At 37.7% G+C, this 23,987-nt stretch overlaps 1 protein-coding gene across 1 annotated transcript; it reads left to right on the top strand.

The window, feature by feature from the left end:
• The first annotated feature begins 5,583 nt into the window (after positions 1–5,583).
• LOC110873265 (LOB domain-containing protein 12) lies at positions 5,584–6,891 on the top strand. The gene is made up of 2 exons (XM_022122198.2): positions 5,584–5,854; positions 6,411–6,891. Exons 1-2 carry the CDS (start codon positions 5,696–5,698, stop codon positions 6,765–6,767), a joined length of 516 nt encoding a protein of 171 aa, XP_021977890.1. The 5' UTR covers positions 5,584–5,695; the 3' UTR covers positions 6,768–6,891.
• Positions 6,892–23,987: the final 17,096 nt, after the last annotated feature.

The following is a 23,987-nucleotide window of genomic DNA, read 5'->3' as shown; positions in this document are numbered from 1 at the left end:
TCCACAGGTTTAACATCTTTTTAAAGTACATTATTGTTATCGTCCATGTGGTTTGTGAAAATAGCGAAATTCCCCTCACATAGGGGGAGCCTATGAATTGTATTCACAACTGAAAGAGACAAGTTAGTCTCAAGGAGTGAAATGACAAGAAATGGAAACTACGTTGTACGTAGGATCATAAGAAAAAATAGTTAGGACACCAAGCCGATATTTTGACAAACCACACGTACAAAAATAGTAATTTACTCCCCTGATTAACCATAGTGATTCCCAAATGGAAACTTACAAACTAAATCAAAACCAATTAAAACAAAAAGACCTAAAAGATGAATGAAGAGTAACAAGGCCGACCTTAGGGGTGTGCGAGACGCACCCCCGTCTTAGGCGTGTTTTCTTTAGGGCCTGTTTGTGTTATAAATATATTTTGAAAAAAAAACGCGAAAATGAGAAATTTATTGAACACTCTCTATAAAAGTTTAATTTTATAATTTATTGGGACTTAATAATCTTATTTTGATCCATATTCATTATTCAAACATCTATCTAATCGATCTAATTAATAATAAAAAGTAAAAAAAACTAAAAAAAAGAGAAAACGACATTGTTGTTTTTTTTCATTCCCGCGACTAACCGAAAATCATTACTTCATGCCACCGCCACAGCCACGCCGTCGACCATCGCAGACCATGAAGGTATGATTTTCTTTTTGTTGTTCCACTTTCTTGATTCACACAATGTTGCCTTAATTTCTAGTTGTTAATTTAGCCTTAAATTGGGTTTTTATATTGAATAATGAAACCGAAATTCAATGTGCTTTTTTATTCTTTTGAATGTTGAGCCCTAATTGGGTGTGTTGTTGTAGGATGTTGAGCTCTAAATTGGGTGTGGACCTAGAAATTACAATTGAGTAATTGTTAGATAATAATATAGAGCTGAGTAACGATTTTGACTTTTGAATTTGAATTTTAGAAATTGTGTATCCTAAACAGTTATCCGGAGCTTAAAAACGTAAAAAGAGAAAATTAGGTGAAGCATTGAAAAAGTCTCAAGCCGATGCTTTAAAGTTAATCTTCGTTTAAAGAAATAATATTTTAAAACTATATTGTTGCTATGTTTATTGTTGTACAGTTAATTGTCGTTTAAAAAAACAGTTTATCTAATTCGTTAGGCCAAATGGCCTTTCTTTTTTCGACACCGCCAAGTAGGGCTGCAACCGAACCAAACGTTTGGCGAATAGTTCGTGAATCGTTTGGCGGGAAGTTCGTTTGTGTTCGTTCGTTTACTAAACAAACGAACACGAACAAGAAATTTCGTTCGTTTAGTTAAATGAACAAACATGAACAGAGGTCGTGTTCGTTCGGTAACGTGTTCGTTTGTGTTCGATACTTCACTAGCGTTTTTAGTTTTTATATTTATTTAGATACTTCAAAATTCCGACAAATTAAATATCTAATAAGTGTCGGTGTATTATATATTATGTTCATGAACAATTGTTGTATGAACAATTGTTGTATTCGTTTGTTTCCATTTGTGTTAATGAACATTAGGTTGTGCTCATTTGTGTTTGTCAACGTTCGTTGCCTAAAATTAACAAACAAACACAAACGAACACGAACAAGTTCATATCCTTAACAAACGAACACGGACATAAAATCTCGTTCGATAATGTTCGTGAACGATTCACGAACACATATATTTCTTAACAAATGAACACGAACAAGGTCTTGTTCGTGTTCGTTTGGTTTGTTTGCAGCCCTACCGCCAAGGTACTTATATCCTTAGAGATGGTTGTACTCATCACTTGCTTAAAAATGGGGAATACTAAAAGAATTGGCGATGATGATTAAAGTTAATATTATTCTCTTAAAAAAGACAATGAAACTAGAAATTGTTAACCAACTTGTATGTAAACATGTACCTAGACAAAGAATGCACATATTCTTATCGATTGGTTCCCATGAGATTCATTTGATGTCTTACAGAAAGCCTCTCTCATATACATCCGACATACCTAATATCGCCGCGAATTCATTTTGTTCACAAATATATCGACCGACTATTGGTCGCTAGCACGCTAAATCTGCTGCAAGCTGTTTTGACCACAAAAAAGTTGTTGCAAATTAGATTGACTACACAAAACTTTTAGATTGAAATAATTTGTCTTTTCTAACTGTTTTAGTGGTCACAAACAGACAATTATTTAGTAGTTTCACCTTTAAAGAAATAAAAACAAATTATATGTCCATAGACCATAGTAGACTTGTAGAAGACACCTTTTTATTATTAGATCTTGCAAACTTTTACCTTTTGATATTAAATTACAATTTTTATAATCTTAGTATATAGTAAATTAATACACAATAGAGGATATGGTTTTTGGGTTATCTGAAAAAAAAGGAAAAAACACTTAAATTCAAAAGTGTAAGTGAAAGTTTAGTAAGAGTCAAAAACACGATGTGGAGACTAAAAAAACATAATCATAAAGAACAGGAAAAAAACGTAAAGAAAAAAAATGCATGGACATGGCCAACCTATTTACGCGCCTTGGCGGTGGTCAATGCCACTGGAATATGGATTTACTATATTACCCCTGTAAATTTTAGCAGACAAAAATTGTTTAAAATTCAAGTAAATTACTTAGATTTAATTTCACTAATAAATGTTTTTTTTTGAAAAAATAAAATAAAAATAAAATTAACAAATCTAAAATTAATGTTATAAAATATAAATTTCATACTTTCTACTTTGCAAGAAGGCTACATTATATGAAATGAAGCCTCTATAGGTTCTATTACGCCACGTAGATAGGGGGGTCTAAGAAGGCCCCCTAATCAAGCCGTTGAAGCTTGTTATTGTGCTCGCGAGTATTAAATAGCGCCCTCCTAATGGCTCTTGGGAAATGGGAGGGGGTTATTGGTCATTTTTTTTTTAAGGTGGAGGGGGCGACAACTTATACCATACAACCTTAAAGGTATACCAATTATTAATTTAGGGATGAGATCGATAACGTACTACTAAAAAAAATTGAAAAGAAATGGGTATTGAATACTATACAGAATATACGAGTACAGTACCAGTATTTTGGTACTTAACCACTTTGTACTGCTTTGATGTTTACTTTTTATTTTTTTCACCTAATGCATTTTTTTGAATGGTAAATTTAGATTAATTACGGATCACTGGAGTATTATCGTGTCATGAACGGAATCACCTGATCATATCCATCTCTATTAGACAATAATGTTTGACACCAATTCAGGAGAAAACCCAATAAATCTGAAAAAACTCCCATTATAATAATCGAACTCAAGATCTAGTGTCGTTGGCTTCATCTTTCCACTAAGTTTCCACTAACTTTCCTTGAGTATGGGATGTAGTTGTTCTCTTTAACTGTTTTAGAACATAAGAAATCTTTTACAATAAAAAAATAAAATAAAAAATAACGGTGTTATTTACAATCAAAATCCTTAACTCCAAAATCAAATAGGTCCATTCCATGTGGTAAATGGAAAACATTTGCCTTGCAACACGATAAGTAATCAAAACTTTTGATTTTTCTAACATATTGTTTGTTTCACGTTTAATGTACTTAATAAAATTTAAAGGCATGTTATTCCAAAATACATTCGCACAAAACCACCTTTCTCATAAATCGATTTTCCACAATACCATTCATATGGGGAACTAATTAAAAACCAAATCTGTTTTGTAAGAATCAAGTTTTTTATTTTAATTTTTTTTTTGAAAATTAACTTTCATTCACAAACCAGCCGACCCAAACCGGGCCGACCAAAAAACTACAAACCAACCAACAATTACATATTTACAAACGAACTCCAATCACCCCAATCTACCCCTTTGTATCTAGATCTATTCGAAAACTAAATAAACCCCATGGCCTTAATCTCGCTAACAATACTATCTATCTTGAACGGAGTGTTAGAAAAAATAAAATTATTCCTAGCTCTCCACAAACTCCAGCAAGTGATCCTTATAATGCCTTGAATTAATTAAGTTCGAAAAAACCCATTCCCGTTTCAAATCAGTACTAGTACTGAAATACCGAATAAACACCGGTACCAGTACTGCTTTTATCATATACCGAAATCAAGAAAATCTAATATTGGTACCGTTTTCTTAAAATAGTATTATTGATATCATGATATTTGAAATTACATTGAGACAGAAGGTAAACGGGCAACAACGTACCGTTTAAACACGCTCGATATGATACCAATACGGTGTTGGGCTTCAGAAAAAAAAGTCCCATCCCTATTTAACTTGTGTGTAACTATAATTATATATCAAGATAATATAATAGTTAGAAATATTGGGTAAAGTTCTTGTATAAATAATCTTAACATACTAAACATACAAATTGAAGGAAAACTCAAAAAGACAAGGTGACATTTTTGTAATTATCAATAACTATCAAAGTTACTCTACAAATATACCTAAAAAAACCTAACCCCTCCCCCCCCACCCAAAAAAAAAAAAAAAAAAAAAAAAATAAACCCCCCCCCCCCCACCCCTCAAAAACCTAACACCCCCACCCAAGCTAAAATGGTAAAAACTAAACCCCCAAAAAACCTAAAAAAATAAAAAAAAAACACACAAATTATTTTATTTTATTTTTTAACATTTTTTATTAAAAAATCGCTACTTTTAGTAGCAGCAATTTTTTTTTTTTTGCTAACGAAATATAGCGATTTTTTAATAAAAAATGTTAATTTTTTTTTTTTGTATTTTTTAGGTATTTTTGGTTGAGTTCACATTTGTATAGTAACTTTGATAGTTGGTGGTAATTACAAAAATGCAACCTTATCTTTTTGAGTTTTCTTTCAATTTGTATATTTAGTATGTTAAGATTATTTGTATTTGATGTTTTGCCTAGAAATATTATATAGTATAGATTAGTCAATGTTATATTTCGTAAACAACAAGAGATAATATTTCACATGCTTGTTATAGATGGGCATAAATGTAAACTCCATGTATAAAAGAGACAATTATCAAACTTTTTCAAACCGAAGCAAATCCCCTTTTTCCTCAAACTGTTCTTAGCTGGTTTTCAATCTTATTTTTGTTTAATCATTAATTTATCTTGGATTAATAAAATATATAAATGAGTTGTATCTGGCTTTCACACTTGATTTTGTGTTGACTTTATTTCTTTAAAACTCAATATTATTTTATACATTAAACTACATGTATGATGAATATAGTTAATTAAATGGTAACTTAATTATAAAAATACACCCAATAATCAATTAAAATACTTGATTTTTGTACTTAGTTTTTCAAATAGTGTATGTTTAAATGATTGTTGATAGTTTACGCGTAGTTAGAAAAGAATAACATTATACATGTCACATGTGTGTATACATGATGTATCATTATATATATGTATGGGCGGTGTTTTGAAAATATAATAGTTAAATATGGTATTCTATTAAACTAAGTGTACACATAAATTCTTAACTAGTTTGAATAGAAATGGAGCATTATTATAAATAATAAATAAATGTTTTGATTCATTCTACAAAGGCATTATAAATAGGGTGGTGGCAAAGCTCATTCTCTTCCAAACTACACTTTTTTTATACATTTGGTATTCTTTCTTTTTCATCTTCACCTTGCAGCCTGAGTTTCAAAGTTAATTGATTTAATTCCCAGAGGTTAATTTGCCAAACAAATGGGATCAGGAAGTTCACCATGTGCCTCTTGCAAATTGTTGAGGCGTCGTTGCGCGAAAGACTGCATCTTTGCTCCTTATTTCCCTCCTGATGATCCTCATAAGTTTGCCATTGTTCACAAAGTCTTTGGTGCTAGCAATGTTAGCAAGATGTTGCAGGTATTTCTCTCTCTAGATCATTCTTTACGACGATCTATATATGTTTGTATGCATTCGCGTGTGTGTTGTATTCTTTGTGTGATCAAGAACCTAAATCTTTTGAATTAGGGTTTTTATGGTGGGTGTGTGTTATTTGTCAAAAGATGTTTTAGGGTTCTTATGAGCCAATTATCAGTCTTATTTTCCTCAAACAAGACTGATAACCGTCAGAAAGAAACCCTTATTATGTCATGGTTTCTAAGATTTATTTATTGAAAAAGATTAATGAAAAATCATGAAACTTTCAAGAACTTGCGAAAATGGTAGAAAAGTTAAGAGACATAAAACATGTAGTATAGTTACCGTTGCTTGTCATAATAACAAGAAAGGTCGCGCTAAACATAACTTCGTCATTTTTACTTGTTGTACCTCATTTCAAGTTTTTAAAAACACAAAAAAAGCCCTTGATTTGGTATTTATATGTTGAGAACTGATGGGATACGTTTAACCAACCCCTATCTATATTAATTCTTTATTTGATATAAGTGTTAATTAACTTAATGTTTACGACATATAGGAGCTCCCGGTTCACCAGAGAGCAGATGCAGTTAGCAGTCTGGTGTATGAAGCGAACGCAAGAATGCGAGATCCAGTTTACGGATGTGTTGGCGCGATTTCTTACTTACAAAACCAAGTCTCTCAGTTACAAATGCAGCTTGCAGTGGCTCAAGCTGAGATCTTATGCATGATGCAGCCGGAGCCTGAGCTGCCTGTAATTCATCCATCAATGGTGGATTGCGACACGAAATCTATGCTGTTATCAGGCAATAATACTGGCGATTTTGGTGGCCAGATGCCACAGTTCTTGAGCTACACTTCTTCTAACAATAATGTAATCCAGGATCCTCTAAAAAGAGAGTCTCTTTGGACATAAATCTTGTGTTTCAGTTCCCACTTGTACTTGTGTTAGGTCTCAGTTAATTTCTAGCTAGTTTTATATGAATTTCGGTTTTCACCAACTGCTTTTGTTTATTAATATATTGCTTTTGGTGCTTTAATTCTTCTTCCTTGGTTACTAGATTGCTTCTTGATGTGTGTGTTTTTGACTTTTATCATATTATGATATACTCACCAAGCAATGTTATATATTTGTAATATATGTAACACATAAATTGAATTATCATATGATTCACATATGCTTTTAAAAAAATACGATTTACATTTAATTGTGTAATAATTAATTTTGTAAGCTATTCTGCATGTAGAGAGCTTTTTCAAAGAATGCATGTTACTCTTAAGAGGTTGTTTTCCACTTCGACCGAAATCCATACATACATCATAGATGATAATAATGGTTTTTTAAAGTTATTATTATTTAGTTGGATAGTTAAATTCATTTATAATAAATAGAGTGTTCTAGTGTTTTTCAAATATTATAAGTGTATATAGTCATATAGACCAATTAACAACTACAAAGAGTTTTTTTCCTTTAAAAGTAGGAAGTGAACTTGGCTGTTGTGTATGGATTTTAACACAACCAAAAGGTAAAATAATGATTTGATTTCTACTGATTAAAGTATGAATTACAGTACGAAGAAACTGAAATCAATACTGAACAAACCAAAATGATAGAAGGAGATGGGAATCAGATCAAAATAGAATTGGAATGAGAAACGACGATCCTTTTGCTTTAACATTTATTTTCCTTAATCTTTCCATCTCTCTCGCTTATATCTTCTGATAGTGCCGTCCTATGCCATTCATCTTGTTGGGCCGTTGGATTGGACCGGGCTTTTTGGATCTTAGCTAGGTGGGTTCATAACACTGGCTTTTAATGAAGGTAAATTCATGACAAGGATGAGGTGGTTACAATTTCCTAATTACATATGCTTATGAATAATTATGAAAAGACAAAAGGGAAAAACCCCAAATGTTATTTCTTTTTATCTAGTTCCATCAGCTAAATTGATAACTTTTATATAGTTCATTATCTTTTTAAATTATTCTATACAATAAGTATTTTATTCTGTTTAAATTAAGTATAATATTTTTATTTATTACAAAAAAATAATTTGTCTTTCAAAAAAATGATGCACTATACGCATAACATTAATGCGTGATTGTGTATATAAGTTCGCATGATTATGTATGTAAGATTGTGTAATTATGTGTGTGTATATATGTTGTGTTATTATGTATAAAGTGTTGTGTTATTATTTATAAATAAATATAACGCATTAGTATGTATAAAGTTGTGTTTGATTTTTGACATGATTATTTATATGTTACGTAATTTTGGTTTGAATCTATACACACTTCACATGTTAAAATTTATATATATTATTTGTATACAACCGACTCTCGAGCAAAGCAAGGAGTAGTGGTCAATATGATTCGAAAACGAAATGTGTAAGTTTCTTGTAAAATGAGATTTTGTTGACTTAAACACAGTTTGCCTTTTTTTATTTATTTTATTTAAACATATATAAGTCTACGTGGGAAAGATGCAAGAAAAAAAGTTATCTCGAGTATTTTTATACGTGGTGAATCAATTTTCATCAACTATACTCTTTATTATATACTTATTAAATGTTATAGAAGTTACTGAAGTTTATAATTTCTTGTATGGTCCACACTAAACCTATTATTAATACTCATCGGTTCTACTTACATAGTTGCACTTAAAGTCAATGTGGTGTTTTTAAAACCCATAGGCCTACTTGGTATTCACGGATGCAAAAACCACATATGCTAGCTACTCCTATCGAGTTTGGCTTCGACATTTGTGGGGACGAAAGCCCACATACGAGGCAACGAGGGGACCGATATCCTTTTACTTTCTTTTAGGTGGTGATAAATGTAAAAGATGATGATTATGAAGAAAATCTAAGATCGAAATTAAAAACAGTAAGTGATGTTATTTTTAAGATTAATGCATTTGCTTAGAGAAAATGTTTATAAATATATGTTGAAACCATATACTATAGAAGGTCTTCTTGTTATGAACGGAGCTTTTAAGGGGTCAATAGTGTAAATTTACTCGGTATTGTAAATTTACATGTAAATTTAAGGGCCAGTATTATAAATGTTTTAAGATTAATGCATGTGCCCCCTCTTCCCCTATTTTGCTCAACTAGTTGTAAGACCCGTGTGAATACACGGGTATATTTAATAACGATCGAAATCAAATACTAAAAAACAGATTATAATATATCATTTAAATTCTTTGCGTTTAGTTACATATCTTTATAAAACAATGTTAAAGACAGTATGTGTTAGTGTACATGTTTGATATAGAAATAAGTTAAGTAGTTGATAATATGTTGTCTAAAATGAAAGTAAGACCTAATTTTATGTTGTCTAATAACTTATTATATATATATGACCGTAATTTTTTTTTGACACATTGTTAGTATACAATTCAGTAAAGGCCCATTGTTATTGTACGATTCATCATGACCTATGGACTAAACCAGCTGGGGTAGCCCAGTTGGCCACCGACACCCACCTCTTACCAAGAGGTACCGGGTTCGAACCTTGGGGCGAACAAAGTACCCTCAAAGGGTCGGCTCGGCAAGGGTATTTACTGCCAGGCTCAGGCTTGTCGGGTGGCGGCATGGGAGGGGTTATCCCCTCCGCGGTCAGGGGTACCGTGCATTACCCTTTTTTTTAGTTAAATGGACTATTCAATTTGGGATTTAAATAACCAAATGTTATTGAACAATTCAATAAAAGCTCATACATTTGATCCAATTAACTTCCACAATGGGCCGCGTGGGTTCAAGCCCATTAGAACCATTCTCTGAAATACAGAACATAGCCCTAAATCCTAATCGGACATTTACATCTTCTAACTGAAATTGCGAGAACGAAAAGACAAGAATTCTTCAAGATCTTTGCGACATCATCCACAGGTAATCTATAGGGCTTTCCAACAGTTTCTTCTTCTAAAATCTTTTCTTCTGGTAATTTATTATATCACGATTGTATGTTTGATGTTTGATCAGTCATTCCTCTATGTTCCGTTCTTGGATGTTTGTTCTAAGGGTTATACTTCTGATTTTCATATGTAATTTTGTATTGATGATCGATTGAGGTTTATACTTTTAGTATTTGTCTAATTATTTTATTTCACCTCATTTAGGGCAATGTTAAAAATGACTGTTTATCAGATTTTATATAAAGATTTTGTAAGATTATGATGTTTAGTATAGTTTCAGTTGGTGTTCTTGACATTGAAAAAGATTAGATATACAATTTTAGTCTTCGACAGATTGAGTTATAATATTTTTGGTGTTTGCTTAGTTATATATGTTCATATCTTGATTACTTATGTTACAAGAATTATTGATCAATTTTGGTCTTTCACATTCTTGTTGATCATATTAAATGTTACTCCAATTGACTTAACGAATTATTATAAATTCGGGTGTGAAAGTATTCGTTGTGATTTGCACTTGATACGGATCAATAGTCAGTGGTCAGTTATGTCACACCCCCAAAATCCACCCGCGGAGTACCACCGCTTGGAGACGTGTACCAGGATCAAGCCACCAATCATATTGAACACAACAAGCAATAAGTAAAATTCAACCACACAATATGAAAGGTGTTTCAAATCAAAACATAGTTAAGTGTTTAGCGGAAGCATAATTGTAAAACCCAATGTAAGTATTAAGTACGAAATAAAGTAATGTTTTTAGCATGGCACATACTGCCATGTCCCACAACGACCGCGCCTCCCTGTGCAAGCTCCATGAGTACCTAACGACCTGCAAGGCATGTAACAACGAGTCAACAACAAAGTTGAGCGAGTTCACAGTTGGTTGTTTAGTTATAGTGTTCGTTTCGTAAACCATATGTTCGTTTTGTAAACCATGTATCGTGTCAATTCGTATCGCGGTCTCCCAGACATGTGTGCGAAGATTAGTGGGGGCTTCCCATGTGTTACTAGACCGAGTGTATCGACTGCTACGAAAATGTAAGTGGTGCCCTAAGTCAATGTCTATCAGCATTGATCCTTTGCCTATAGTCTATTAGTAAACGCCCGTCCGACTGGCACGATGTGAGGTTTGTTAAACCTAATAGCGCTATTAACTAATGACCCGCTCGCCATAGGCCTCGACGATTAAGTCGATATGATGAGGGACTTAAATGATAGAGGTTTGGTCCAGTGTGTAATCTTGGCATCCTACTCCCAGAGCATGGTAGTAATTATCGTTTAGTTCGTTTACCCATTCCCAACCCTTGGGAATCCCATGCCTTGGAAAGAGTGTGAACTCACCTTGGTTTGCTCGGCAGATACACAAAAAGGTTACTTAAGCTATATGGGGTCAACCAAGTCCTAACATGGTTACCATACAAGTCAGGTCTAGGTTCAAGTAGTACACATAAGCTAACAGGTTGCGAACACGTATTGATCATGGCAAACACGTAGAGCATGCTAACAGTCAAAAACACACATGATACCCACATTATGCGACACAGATGATTGGGCTGTTGAACTTATACGAGCCCAATCCTCTTGTGCGATCCAACAATAAAGCCCAAAGACACCCGGCCCAACCTATTATGCGATCAACATAGCTTGTGCGATCCACAATGGGTTGTGCGATCTGATCCAAACCCGGCCCAAAACATAAGTAATCCCAACATGTACACGGCCCAAACAGTTAACAGAAAAGTAACTTGTGCGATCCAATTAGTCTTGTGCGATTGGGTTAACTTGTGCGACTGGATATTGGGCTTTAAGGCCCAATAGTCCAAACGTTCATGTGTGGCCCAAGCCTTGTGCGATCGGCACCATCTTGTGCGATCCACAAGGTCTTGTGCGATCATGCATATGCTGTATTGAACACTATGTTTAATCAGTTGCACTCTATGACTTGTGCGACCCGACACTTGTGCGATTGAGCTCTTGTGTGATTCAAGAGCTTGTGTGATTGCACTTGTGCGACTGATCTTGTGCGATCAGTTATGTGGTTTCCTAAAATCATGCAAACCGTTCTAACAGTTTCCTAATTGACATCCAATCAACCAAATCATCACCAACAGTTTCTATTCCAACTTTAATCGATCAAATCAAGGTTTTCATCCAATAATTCCTATGAACGCTAATCATGTTTCAAGCATAAACAACATCATAAAACATTCAAACTAAAAGCTTTCAATCATGATCAAGCAAACAGTCCGACGAACGAAAACATAACAGCCGATTAGCATCTATTCGGTTCTAGATCATTATCATACAAATCCGATTAATGTGAACATTATCAAATAAATGCATGTGAGCCGATATCATGAACACTAACGTTCAACAGTTTATATCATGTTTAATCACAAGACATCACCGAATCATCATGTAATACATATAGATTATAACATCATCAAATATACAACCGATAATTATAAACACTAACCGATTAAGAGAAGCATGGAATCAATCCGGGCAAGAAAGCTTCGAGAGATGGGAGTGTTTGCCGTCGAGAGGAGAGAAGGAAAGAATAGGGTTTGTGTGTGTTGTGCTTTGCAAGCAATGAGGAAACAAAACCCTCAACAAGGTTTTGTGTTGGTTTATATATGGGGGTGGCCGAAACCCCTAATGGGCTGCCCATTCGGTTCGGATTCAAGTCATAGTGGGCCGAGAGGGATGTGTGGCCCGAGTGTGTTGTGCGATTGAGGTTAATGTTGTGCGACAACATTTCATACAAACATTACATACATTAACATAACACAATATCAAACATAACATTCAATTTATCAACCAAGTTCATACAGTCACATAAGGTCCACATACGATACATTAAACACAAAGATGGGTTCTGAAATACGAGTTGTCACATTATCCCCAAGTTAAAGAAATTTCGTCCCGAAATTTAGCACGTACTCACTGAGGAAGCTAGTTAAGTTGCATGGTTTTCCTGGGGTGTCACATCCTTCCCCCGTTGGTTTGGAATTTCGTCCCGAAATTCCGTAGTAGCTTCAGCCTCAGTAGTGGTTGTACTGTTTGCGAACAATTGGGGATACTTTTGTTTCATTTGGTCTTCGCGTTCCCAGGTGAACTCTGGGCCGCGACGGGAGTTCCAACAAACTCGAACGAGCGGTATTCTGGTGTGCTTGAGGACTTTAACATCCCGGTCCGTGATTTCAACTGGTTCCTCGACGAATCATAGTTGATCGTCGACAGTGAGCTCCTTCATAGGAACTATGAGGGTCTCATCTGACAAACACTTCTTCAGATTCGACACGTGGAAAACGTTGTGAACTGCACCGAGTTCTGCTGGTAGGTCCATTTTGTAGGCCACCTTGCCTATTTTCTCTATGATTTCAAACGGTCCGACATACCGCGGATTGAGCTTGCCTCGTTTGCCAAAACGAACTACACCTTTTCAAGGTGAGACTTTGAGTAGCACTCGATCCCCAACCTGGAACTCGAGTGGTTTCCTGCGCTTATCAGCGTAGCTTTTCTGACGGTCACGAGCTACCGCCATTCGTTGTCGTATCTGAGCAATTCTTTCCGTTGCGTCAACTACAAGTTCTGGACCCGTGATCTGACTATCACCTACCTCTGCCCAACAAAGAGGTGATCAGCATTTACGCCCGTACAATGCCTCAAATGGAGCGGCTTGAATGCTGGTGTGGTAACTGTTGTTATACGAAAACTCCACTAAAGGGAGATGCTTTTCCCAGCTGTTGCTAAAATCGATAACACATGCACGTAGCATGTCTTCTAGAGTTTGGATAGTGCGCTCAGACTACCCATCCGTCTGAGGGTGATAAGCTGTGCTCATGTCCAATCGAGAGCCAAAAGATTTGTGCATTGCTTGCCACAGTTCTGAAGTAAAACGTGCATCACGATCGGAGATAATGGAGGTTGGCACCCCGTGCCTCGAAACCACTTCTTTTAAGTAAATGTCTGCTAAGGTAGAGAACTTGTCTATTTCCTTGATAGCCAAGAAGTGTGCAGACTTAGTGGGTCGATCCACGATCACCCAAATAGTATCATTCCCACGTTGAGATCTAGGCAGGCCAGTAACAAAATCCATGGAAATTTCCTCCCATTTCCATTGTGGTATCTTTGGTTGCTGGAGTAGGCCCGATGGTTTCTGGTATTCGGTTTTGACCCTCGCACAAGTCAAACACTTGCTAACGTAGGTTGCTATGTGAGCTTTCATGCTAGGCCACCAATACGTAGTTCTGAGATCGTGGTACATCTTATCCGAACCAGGATGTACCGAGTAGCGAGACTTATGCGCTTCATCCATCACAAGTTCTCGTAAATTGCCATAGAGTGGGACCCAGATGCGTCCTGTTACATAATAAGCGCCATCTTCCTTTTGTTCTAATCGTTTCCTTGAGCCGCGTAAGGCTTCAGCCCTGACGTTTTCTGGTTTTAATGCTTCCACCTGAGCATCTCGTATCTGTGCAGGAAGACTAGACTGGATGGTAAGTTGTAATGCTCGCACGCGTCTAGGTGCAGTATCTTTTCGACTGAGGGCGTCAACCACAACATTGGCTTTGCCTGGATGGTATTTGATGGCACATTCGTAATCATTAAATAACTCGACCCATCGACGTTGTCGCATGTTCAATTCCTTCTGTTTGAGGATATGCTCGAGACTCCTGTGATCGGTGTAGATAGTGCACTTGGTATCGTACAGGTAATGTCTCCATATCTTAAGTGCGAAAATAACAGCTCCTAGCTCTAAATCGTGTGTGGTGTAATTCCGTTCGTGAACCTTAAGTTGACGTGACGCGTAAGCAATGACCTTGTCACGTTGCATCAACACACATCCAAGACCCTGAATGGATGCGTCCAATAGACCACAAAATCGTCTGTGCCTTCTGGCAATGAGAGAATAGGTGCGCTGCAGAGCCTATCCTTTAAGTGCTGAAAAGCTGTTTCCTGTGCATTACCCCATCGACAAGTAACGCCCTTCTGCGTTAGTGAGGTGAGAGGTTGCGCAATCTTCGAAAAGTCTTTGATGAACCTTCTGTAGTAACCTGCCAAACCCAAGAATTGGCAATTTCCGTTGGTGTACGGGGTGCAGGCCAGTTCTTAATCGAGTCTACCTTGGATGGATCAACATGAATCCCATCCTTGTTTACCACGTGGCCTAGAAAATGGACTTCACGAAGCCAGAAGTCGCATTTTGAGAACTTGGCATATAGTTGCTCTGTACGAAGAAGTTCCAAAATAAGTCATAGATGCTGCTCGTGTTCCTCCTGACTCTTAGAATCGATCAGGATGTCGTCAATGAAAACTATAACGAACTTGTCGAGGTAAGGCTTGCACACCCTGTTCATGAGGTCCATGAAGACTGCAGGTGCGTTTGTCAATCCAAAAGGCATAACCAGGAACTCGTAATGTGCATAGCGAGTCCTGAATGCTGTCTTAGAGATGTCCTCGTCGCGGACTCTCAGTTGATGGTAGCCTGACCTCAGGTCAATCTTCGAATAGTAGCTCGACCCTTGTAATTGGTCGAACAAGTCGTCAATGCGTGGAAGAGGATAGCGATTCTTCACGGTCACCTTGTTGAGTTCACGATAGTCAATGCACATTCTGAAGGTACCGTCTTTCTTCTTCACAAATAACACTGGAGCTCCCCAGGGCGAAGAGCTAGGACGTATAAAACCTTTATCCAAGAGCTCTTGTAGCTGCGTAGATAGTTCTTCCAATTCCGATGGAGCTAAACGATACGGTGCTCGAGCTATGGGCGCTGCTCCAGGAGCTAGCTCGATTTGGAATTCGACCTGGCGATGAGGCGGTAGTCCAGGTAATTCCTCAGGAAACACTTGAGGGAAGTCGCGTACTACTGGGATATCCTCTATTTCCTTCTCTTTCGCTGATGTGTCAGTAACGAGGGCTAGTATAGCAGTGTGGCCCTTTCGCAAACATTTCTGGGCCTTTAGGAAAGAGATGATGCCCACCACAGCACCACTCTTGTCGCCTTGAATCACGAGAGGTTACTGACCGGAACGAGGAATACGAACAATCTTCTCTTTGCATAGGATCTCTGCTTGCTGTTGGGATAACCAATCCATCCCAATGACGATGTCAAAACTACCCAAGGCTATAGGAATGAGATCGATGGGGAAAGTCTGACCAGCTAAAGCGATGTTACAACCCTTGACTATGTACGTGGCTTCTAAACTTTTACCATTGGCTAGCTCTACGACATGTTTGGTGTTTAAAGGAGTTGGTGTACGCTTAAGCATTTGACTAACATTCAGAGACATATAACTGGTATCCGCACCTGAATCAAATAAAACAGTAACATAAAAGTCATCGAGAAGGAACTTACCCATCACTACGTTAGGATCATTCCTTGCTTCACCCTGCCCCAGCACGAACGCACGACCCCTAGCACCGTTGTCATTATTGTTTCCCCCATTGTTGTTCCCATTGCCCTGATTATTGTTGTTGTGGTTCTGATTCTTGTTTAACTGGGGACAGTCCCGCTTGAAGTGGCCTTCAACACCACACTGAAAGCATCCCCTGTTGCCTCGCTGCTGTTGCTGCTGCTGGTTCCGTGGAGCTGGTGGTTGTTGCTGTTGGTTCTGACTCGCAAGTCGTGGGCTCCTGCAATCCTTAGCTTCATGACCCATCTTGAGACACCTCTGACAACGACCCCTGTTGCACTGACCATTGTGGTGCCTGTTGCATGTGTTGCACTTCGGGAGGTTTCCTCGATATCTACCCTGCCTTTGACTACCAGAAGATTGCTGACCAGGGCTCTGATAGTCATCAATCTTTCGCTGCTGTGTCTGGGACTGAACTGATGTCGAACCCTTGCTGGAGGTTCCATCCCATTTTCGCTTGTTATCACTGGGAGTAGCAGAAGTAGTACTAGCAGTAGCACCGATACGCTTAGGCAGCCTGTTCTGTTCCACTGCCTGATCTGTGAGGCGATGAACAAGACGAGTAATATCCTGGATGGTAGCAAGGTTGGCCGATGTTACATGACTTTGAATTTCTAGTACTAAGCCTCTGAGGTACAGCTCAATACGCTTGATGGGAGGATCCACCATAGTTGGACACAAGATGGCCAGCTCGTTTGACCTTTTCGTACACGCCTCTATCTCTGACCCCATCATTTTTAGGTTAAAGAACTCCACTTCCAACTTGTGGATGTCATCACGAGTGCAGTATTCTCGCTTAATCAGTTCCTTGAAATCGTTCCATGGGGTGGCATTGGCAGCCGCCAACCCCAGCATCTGAACTTGCGCATTCCACCAAGTCAGTGCAATGCCTTCGAGGGTACCAGCGGCATACTTCACCCTACGAGCCTCAGGGCATTCACACATCTCGAAGACCGACTCGAGCTTCTCGAACCAGTGGAGGAGTCCAACGGCTCCTTCAGTGCCACTGAATGTGCTAGGACGACAGTCCATGAAAGTCTTGAAGGTGCAAACAGGTGGCTGAGCGTGTTGACCTGTTGTGTGTAAGAACAGGACAAGGTTAAACACAAGAGTTGGTTTAGGGGTGTAGGATCTAAAGGTCCTAGAGTGAATTACGACTGCAGGGTATACCTCCTGCTTGTGCGGCTGCAAGTGCCGCAGCAACTTGTTCGTTAATCAGAGCCGTCAACTGGGCTTGAGTCATGTTAACGCGTCCAACCATGATCTTCATATCAAGGGCAACATAAGTGAGAGAGGTTCGCGAAAATGAGATGACAGAAGGGAGTAAGCACACAAGTGTTCTCAAGCAATAGTTGTTCTGTTTATCTAAGCATACCATGAGCAAAGTTCTATGTAATCTAGCAAGTAGGCAATGTAAACATAAATCATATCACCTAGAATGTTGAGTCTTGCACGTGGGGCGAAGCGTCGTTGTGGATCGTTGAGCACTGTATAGGTTATAGTCTAGTTTTAACAAAAACTTTTCCCCTTTATTAAAACCAAGTTCGCTATAACCAATGGCTCTGATACCAATCTGTCACACCCCCAAAATCCACCCGCGGAGTACCACTGTTTGGAGACGTGACTGACCAGGATCAAGCCACCAATCATATTGAATACAACAAGCAATAAGTAAAATTCAACCACACAATATGAAAGGTGTTTCAAATCAAAACATAGTTAAGTGTTTAGCGGAAGCATAATTGTAAAACCCAATGTAAGTATTAAGTACGAAACAAAGTAATGCTTTTAGCATGGCACATACTGCCATGTCCCACAAAAACCGCGCCTCCTTGTGCAAGCTCCATGAGTACCTAACGACCTGCAAGGCATGTAACAACGAGTCAACAACAAAGTTGAGCGAGTTCACAGTTGGTTGTTTAGTTATAGTGTTCGTTTCGTAAACCATATGTTCGTTTTGTAAAAACCATGTATCGTGTCAATTCGTATCGCGGTCTCCCAGACATGTGTGCGAAGATTAGTGGGGGCTTCCCATGTGTTACTAGACCGAGTGTATCGACTGCTACGAAAATGTAAGTGGTGCCCTAAGTCAATGTCTATCAGCATTGACCCTTTGCCCATTGTCCATTAGTACACGCCCATCCGACTGGCACGGTGTGAGGTTTGTTAAACCTAATAGCGCTATTAACTAATGACCCGCTCGCCATAGGCCTCGGCGATTAAGTCGATATGATGAGGGACTTAAATGATAGAGGTTTGGTCCAGTGTGTAATCTTGGCATCCTACTCCCAGAGGATGGTAGTAATTATCGTTTAGTTCGTTTACCCATTCCCAACCCTTGGGAATCCCATGCCTTGGAAAGAGTGTGAACTCACCTTGGTTTGCTCGGCAGATACACAAAAAGGTTACTTAAGCTATATGGGGTCAACCACGTCCTAACAGGGTTACCATACAAGTCAGGTCTAGGTTCAAGTAGTACACATAAGCTAACAGGTTGCGAACACGTATTGATCATGGCAAACACGTAGAGCATGCTAACAGTCAAAAACTGTCACAGCCCCCGATCCCTAGTTCCCAGGAACGGGCGGCCGTGAGCCAGTTTCGGTGGTATCATGTTAATTACTTATTTGGCAGCGGAAATTTTCATCAGGACCGTAGTTAGGAAATATTAAATCAGAGTAAACCACCATATTTTATAATATTAAACACATGGGTAAAACCCAAGTTTTTATTACAAACTGATTTACAGGGATAAATCCCACTTTATTGGAATAAACGCTTTCTTTTATTTAGGTAACTTTTATAGCCACTTTTCCAAGCCTTCAGTGCTGTCCAGCTGGCTTCTAATTGGCTTTCACATTGTGTTACCTGAAACGCGTTTTAAAAAGGTTTTGTCAGTGGGAAATACTGGTGAGTGAATCCCAGTTTAATCAAGAAATATTAATTTAATTTAAACAGTATTGAGGGCGATTACAATGTTTATATCTACCAAATTACTCATTCAGTACTGTCAATCCTGACTTGTGGGTCATATTACACATTGGCTAACTCTTCGTCCAATGGTAATGTTACTCACATTTTCTATACAAAACCCCAACATACCGGCAGTAATCGTAGAATTACAAAGACTCAATCACTGCTAAATTGTATTGTAAAAAGGTTAAGGTTTTGTAAAAACTGCTAACAAAAAGTAGGATTACTCACATTGCTGTCTTAGGTTATTCTTTAGGGTTTCCTGGTGAATATCTATAATTTACACAAATGCACGTGTGTTAGTATAATAACCCATTTTAACATTAGTAATACCCTCCCCGAGACGGCATTCCAACGACTACGTCGGGTAGAACCACGACAGCCGTTACGGAACCCTAAATCAATCGGGCAGCGTATCTAATACGTCTCCAGGGGTTATAATACTTACATCGTAGCAGAACCTCGCTATTTTAGGGGGTATAATACCCGGGTATAGTAACACCACTACAGAAATTTAGAATAAAGAAAGAAAGTTGAACGACGGACTTAAGGCTCGTTGCCTTCTATTTATAGGGCTGAAATCGCACTTCCAAGCGGCCCGCGTTAAGAATGGGCTAAGCTTACGCGGCCCGCGTCAATGCTGGGTCAACGCGTAGCTTGGCCCGGTCATCACCTAGGTTTGCCGTGTGTTGGGCCACGTGGCGGCCCAGGGCTGCGCCACATTCTAGGTCGCGCGCGGCCCGCTTTAACTTAAACAAACTCGTACGCGGCCCGCATCAACTAATGATTTCAGCGGATTCTGGTTGCATTCTAATGCGGCCCGCGTTAAGTTGAGGTGAGGTCAATGCGGCCCGCCTCAACTTAATAATTATTGTTTTTAATTTATTTTATATGTTATATTGTATTTTGGGCTCGGTTTTCACATACGGGGTGCATATAAAGACATGTTGAGACATTTAAAGATATATTAGGGTGTCAGAACTATTATGAGGGTGTCGGTTTTACCGAGGGTTGTTATATCCTCCCCCACCTTGTTTTAGAGCTCGTCCTCGAGATCTACTGGAACAAGTGTGGATATTTCTTTTGCATTTCTGATTCAAGCTCCCATGTGTACTCAGGTCCTCTTTTGGAGTCCCACTTTACTTTGACCATAACTAATCTCTTATGCTTGAGATTCTTAATTTTTCTATCTTCAATTTGTAGAGGTCTCTCTACAAATTTGAGTTGTTCATTTACCTCTATATCCTTGAGAGGTACTACGAGTGATTCATCAGCTAGGCACTTTTTGAGATTAGATACATGAAATACATCATGTATTCCTGCCATTTCCTCTGGTAGTTGTAGATGATAAGCTACTGATCCTATTCTTTTAATGATCTTAAAAGGTCCAATATACCTGGGACTTAGCTTTCCTCTTTTAATGAATCTTACTATTTCCAAGGAGAGACTTTTAATAATACTTTATCCCCTACCTGAAATTCTAATGGTTTGCGTCTGTTGTCAGCCTAACTCTTTTTCGATCACGTGCTGCTTTTAGTCGTTCCTTGACTTGAATGATTTTGTCAGTTGTTTCTTGTACTATCTCGGGTCCAGATAGTTGCTTTTCCCCAATTTCTGCCCAACAGACTGGGGTTCTGCACTTTCGTCCATAAAGTGCTTCGAATGGTGCAGCATTGATACTTGTGTGATAACTGTTATTATAAGAAAATTCTATTAAAGGTAAGTGTTCGTCCCAATTACCTCCGAAATCAATTACACAAGCTCTAAGCATGTCTTCCATTGTCTGGATTGTCCTTTCACTTTGCCCGTCTGTTTGAGGATGATAAGCTGTGCTTAAGTTCAACTTAGTTCCCATTGCTTTTTGGAAACTTGACCAAAAACGAGAGGTAAAGCGGCTATCCCTATCAGAAACAATTGATAAAGGTATTCCATGTAATGAAACGATTTCATTTACATACAATTTAGCTAATTGTTCCATGCTAAAGGTTTCCTTCATTGATAGGAAATGAGCTGACTTGGTTAGCCTATCTACAATCACCCAGATTGTATCATTTCCTTTTCTTGTTTTGGGTAATTTAGTAACAAAATCCATTGTTATCAATTCCCATTTCCAAACTGACATTTCTAATTGCTGTAACAAACCTAAGGGTTTCTGATGTTCAGCTTTAACTTGTGAACAAGTTAAACATTTAGAAACATAAGCTGCTATATCCTTTTTCATTCCTATCCACCAGAAATTTTTTCTTAAATCCTGGTACATTTTATCACTTCCTGGATGCATTGTATATTTAGACTTATGAGCTTCTTCTAATATACGGTGACGTAAATTTCTTAATTTAGGTATCCACATTCTCTTTTTATGGAACCTCCAAATTCCATCAGTTCCTTGTTCTAATTCCTTAATCATTCCTTTTAATTTTTCAATATCCTCCTTGATTACTGATTCTTGTGCTTTTCTAATCTGATTGTTTAAATCTACTTGTAAATTTAATTTAAGAGAACGTACCCTTTTTGGCTTTTCGTGATACTTTCGACTTAAAGCATCAGCCACCACATTGGCTTTTCCTGCATGATACTGGATATCACAATCATAATCACTAAGTAACTCCATCCAGCGCCTTTGTCTCATATTCAACTCTTTTTGCCCAAAAACATACCTTAAGCTCTTATGATCTGTGAATATGGTAAACTTACTACCATAAAGATAATGTCTCCAAATTTTAAGGGCAAAAATTATAGCTCCTAATTCCAAATCATGGGTTGAATAATTTTCTTCATGACTCTTAAGCTGTCTAGATGCGTAAGCTATAACCTTTTGACATTGCATCAACACACATCCATAACCTAATTTAGAAGCATCACAATAGACTACAAAGTCTCCAGTTACTTCTGGTAATGCTAGTATGGGTGTATGGGTTAATCTTTGCTTAAGGATTCTAAAAGCTTCTTCTTGTTTTGGTCCCCATTCAAACTTAACAGATTTACATGTTAACTTAGTTAAAGGAATGGCTATTCTAGAAAAATCTTGAATAAATCTTCTATAATAACCGGCCAGTCCTAGGAAACTTCTAACCTCAGTTGGTGACTCAGGGGTTTTCCATTTGGTAATTGCCTCTATCTTGGTTGGATCCACATGAATTCCTTCATGATTAACTAGATGCCCGAGAAATTGTACTTGCTCTAACCAGAACTCACACTTTGAAAATTTAGCATAAAGCTTTTCCTTTCTCAATAAACTTAAAAGTAAGTGCAAGTGCTTTGCATGCTCTTCTTTACTTTTAGAGTAAATTAGAATATCATCTATGAAGACAATTATGAATTTATCCAAATATGGCTTACATATTCGGTTCATCATGTCCATGAATGCGGCTGGGGCATTGGTTAAACCAAATGGCATGACAGTAAATTCATAATGACCATACCTAGTTCTGAATGCGGTTTTAGGAATGTCATCTTCCTGTACTTTTAATTGATGATATCCTGATCTTAAATCGATTTTAGAGAAAAATCGAGCTCCTTGGAGTTGATCAAACAAATCATCGATTCTTGGTAATGGATACCGATTCTTAATCGTGACTTTGTTTAATTCACGGTAGTCGATGCACATACACATTGATCCGTCCTTCTTTTTAACGAATAAAATCGGTGCTCCCCATGGCGATGAGCTTGGCTGTATAAATCCCTTCTCCAACAATTCGTCTAGTTGTTTCTTCAGTTCTTGCATTTCAGCGGGTGCCAAACGATAAGGTGCTTTGGCAATTGGTGCTGTCCCTGGTAACAGGTGAATTCTGAATTCAACTTCCCTGTCTGGCGGTAGTCCTGGCAATTCTTCTGGAAAGACATCTGAAAATTGGGACACTACTGGAATATCTTTTAATTCTTTTCCTTTAGTGTTAGTGATTATAGAAATCAAATACACTATTGATCCTTTCCTTATATAACTTGCAGGTTTCATCACCGAGATGAATTTAGTGGATCTGGATGGCTTATCTCCTTTAATTGTGATCTTTTCACCTCTTGGTGATTTTACCTGAATTGACTTTTGATCACATAAGATATTAGCTTTATTGGCTATTAACCAATCCATTCCCAATACGACATCAAATCCTACTAGATTCATTGGGTAAAGGTTTGCGATAAATTTTTGATTAAAAATTTCTATTCTTGCTCCTTGCAAGATTTCAGATATTTTAACGGTTTCTCCATTTGCTGTCTCTACTAGACATTCTTGTGGTAGTTTAGTTAATGATTGATTTAGGAGTTTGCAAAATGAAGTATTAATAAAACTTTGGTTTGCACCAGAGTCAAATAATACTTTAGAAAAAAATATCATTAACTAAAAGCGTACCAGCAATGACGTCCGGAATTAGCCTAGCTTCGTCTGCAGTTAGAACAAATGCTCTAGCATTTTTAGTGTTCTTGTTGTTTGCAACTGGAGCTAACTTCGGACAGTTTGGCTTGATATGACCTTTTTCTCCACAGTTGAAGCATATTCGGTTGTTGGCTTTCTTTCTGCAGTCTTCTTCCTTGTGACCTGACATTTTGCAAAAATTGCAATATATGGAGCATTTTCCAGAATGCTTCCTTTTGCAATACTTGCAATAAGGTGCAGATGTAGACCCTACATTCCTACGGTTGGAATTCCCAGAACGGAATTCTTGAGTAAGCCTATGAGTTAAGTTTCTCCTCTGATCTTCTTCCCTAGTACGGATTAACTCATCTGTCAAGGTATTGGCTAGTTCTACAACTTCTTCTATAGTTTGAGGTCTAGCTGCCTTGACTACATGTCTAATCTCTCCAATTAATCCCCAGATATAAC

The sequence above is a fragment of the Helianthus annuus genome, chromosome 8 (assembly GCF_002127325.2).
Source record: "Helianthus annuus cultivar XRQ/B chromosome 8, HanXRQr2.0-SUNRISE, whole genome shotgun sequence".
NCBI lineage: Eukaryota > Viridiplantae > Streptophyta > Magnoliopsida > Asterales > Asteraceae > Helianthus > Helianthus annuus.
This window is presented reverse-complemented; position numbering and strand designations above follow the sequence as displayed.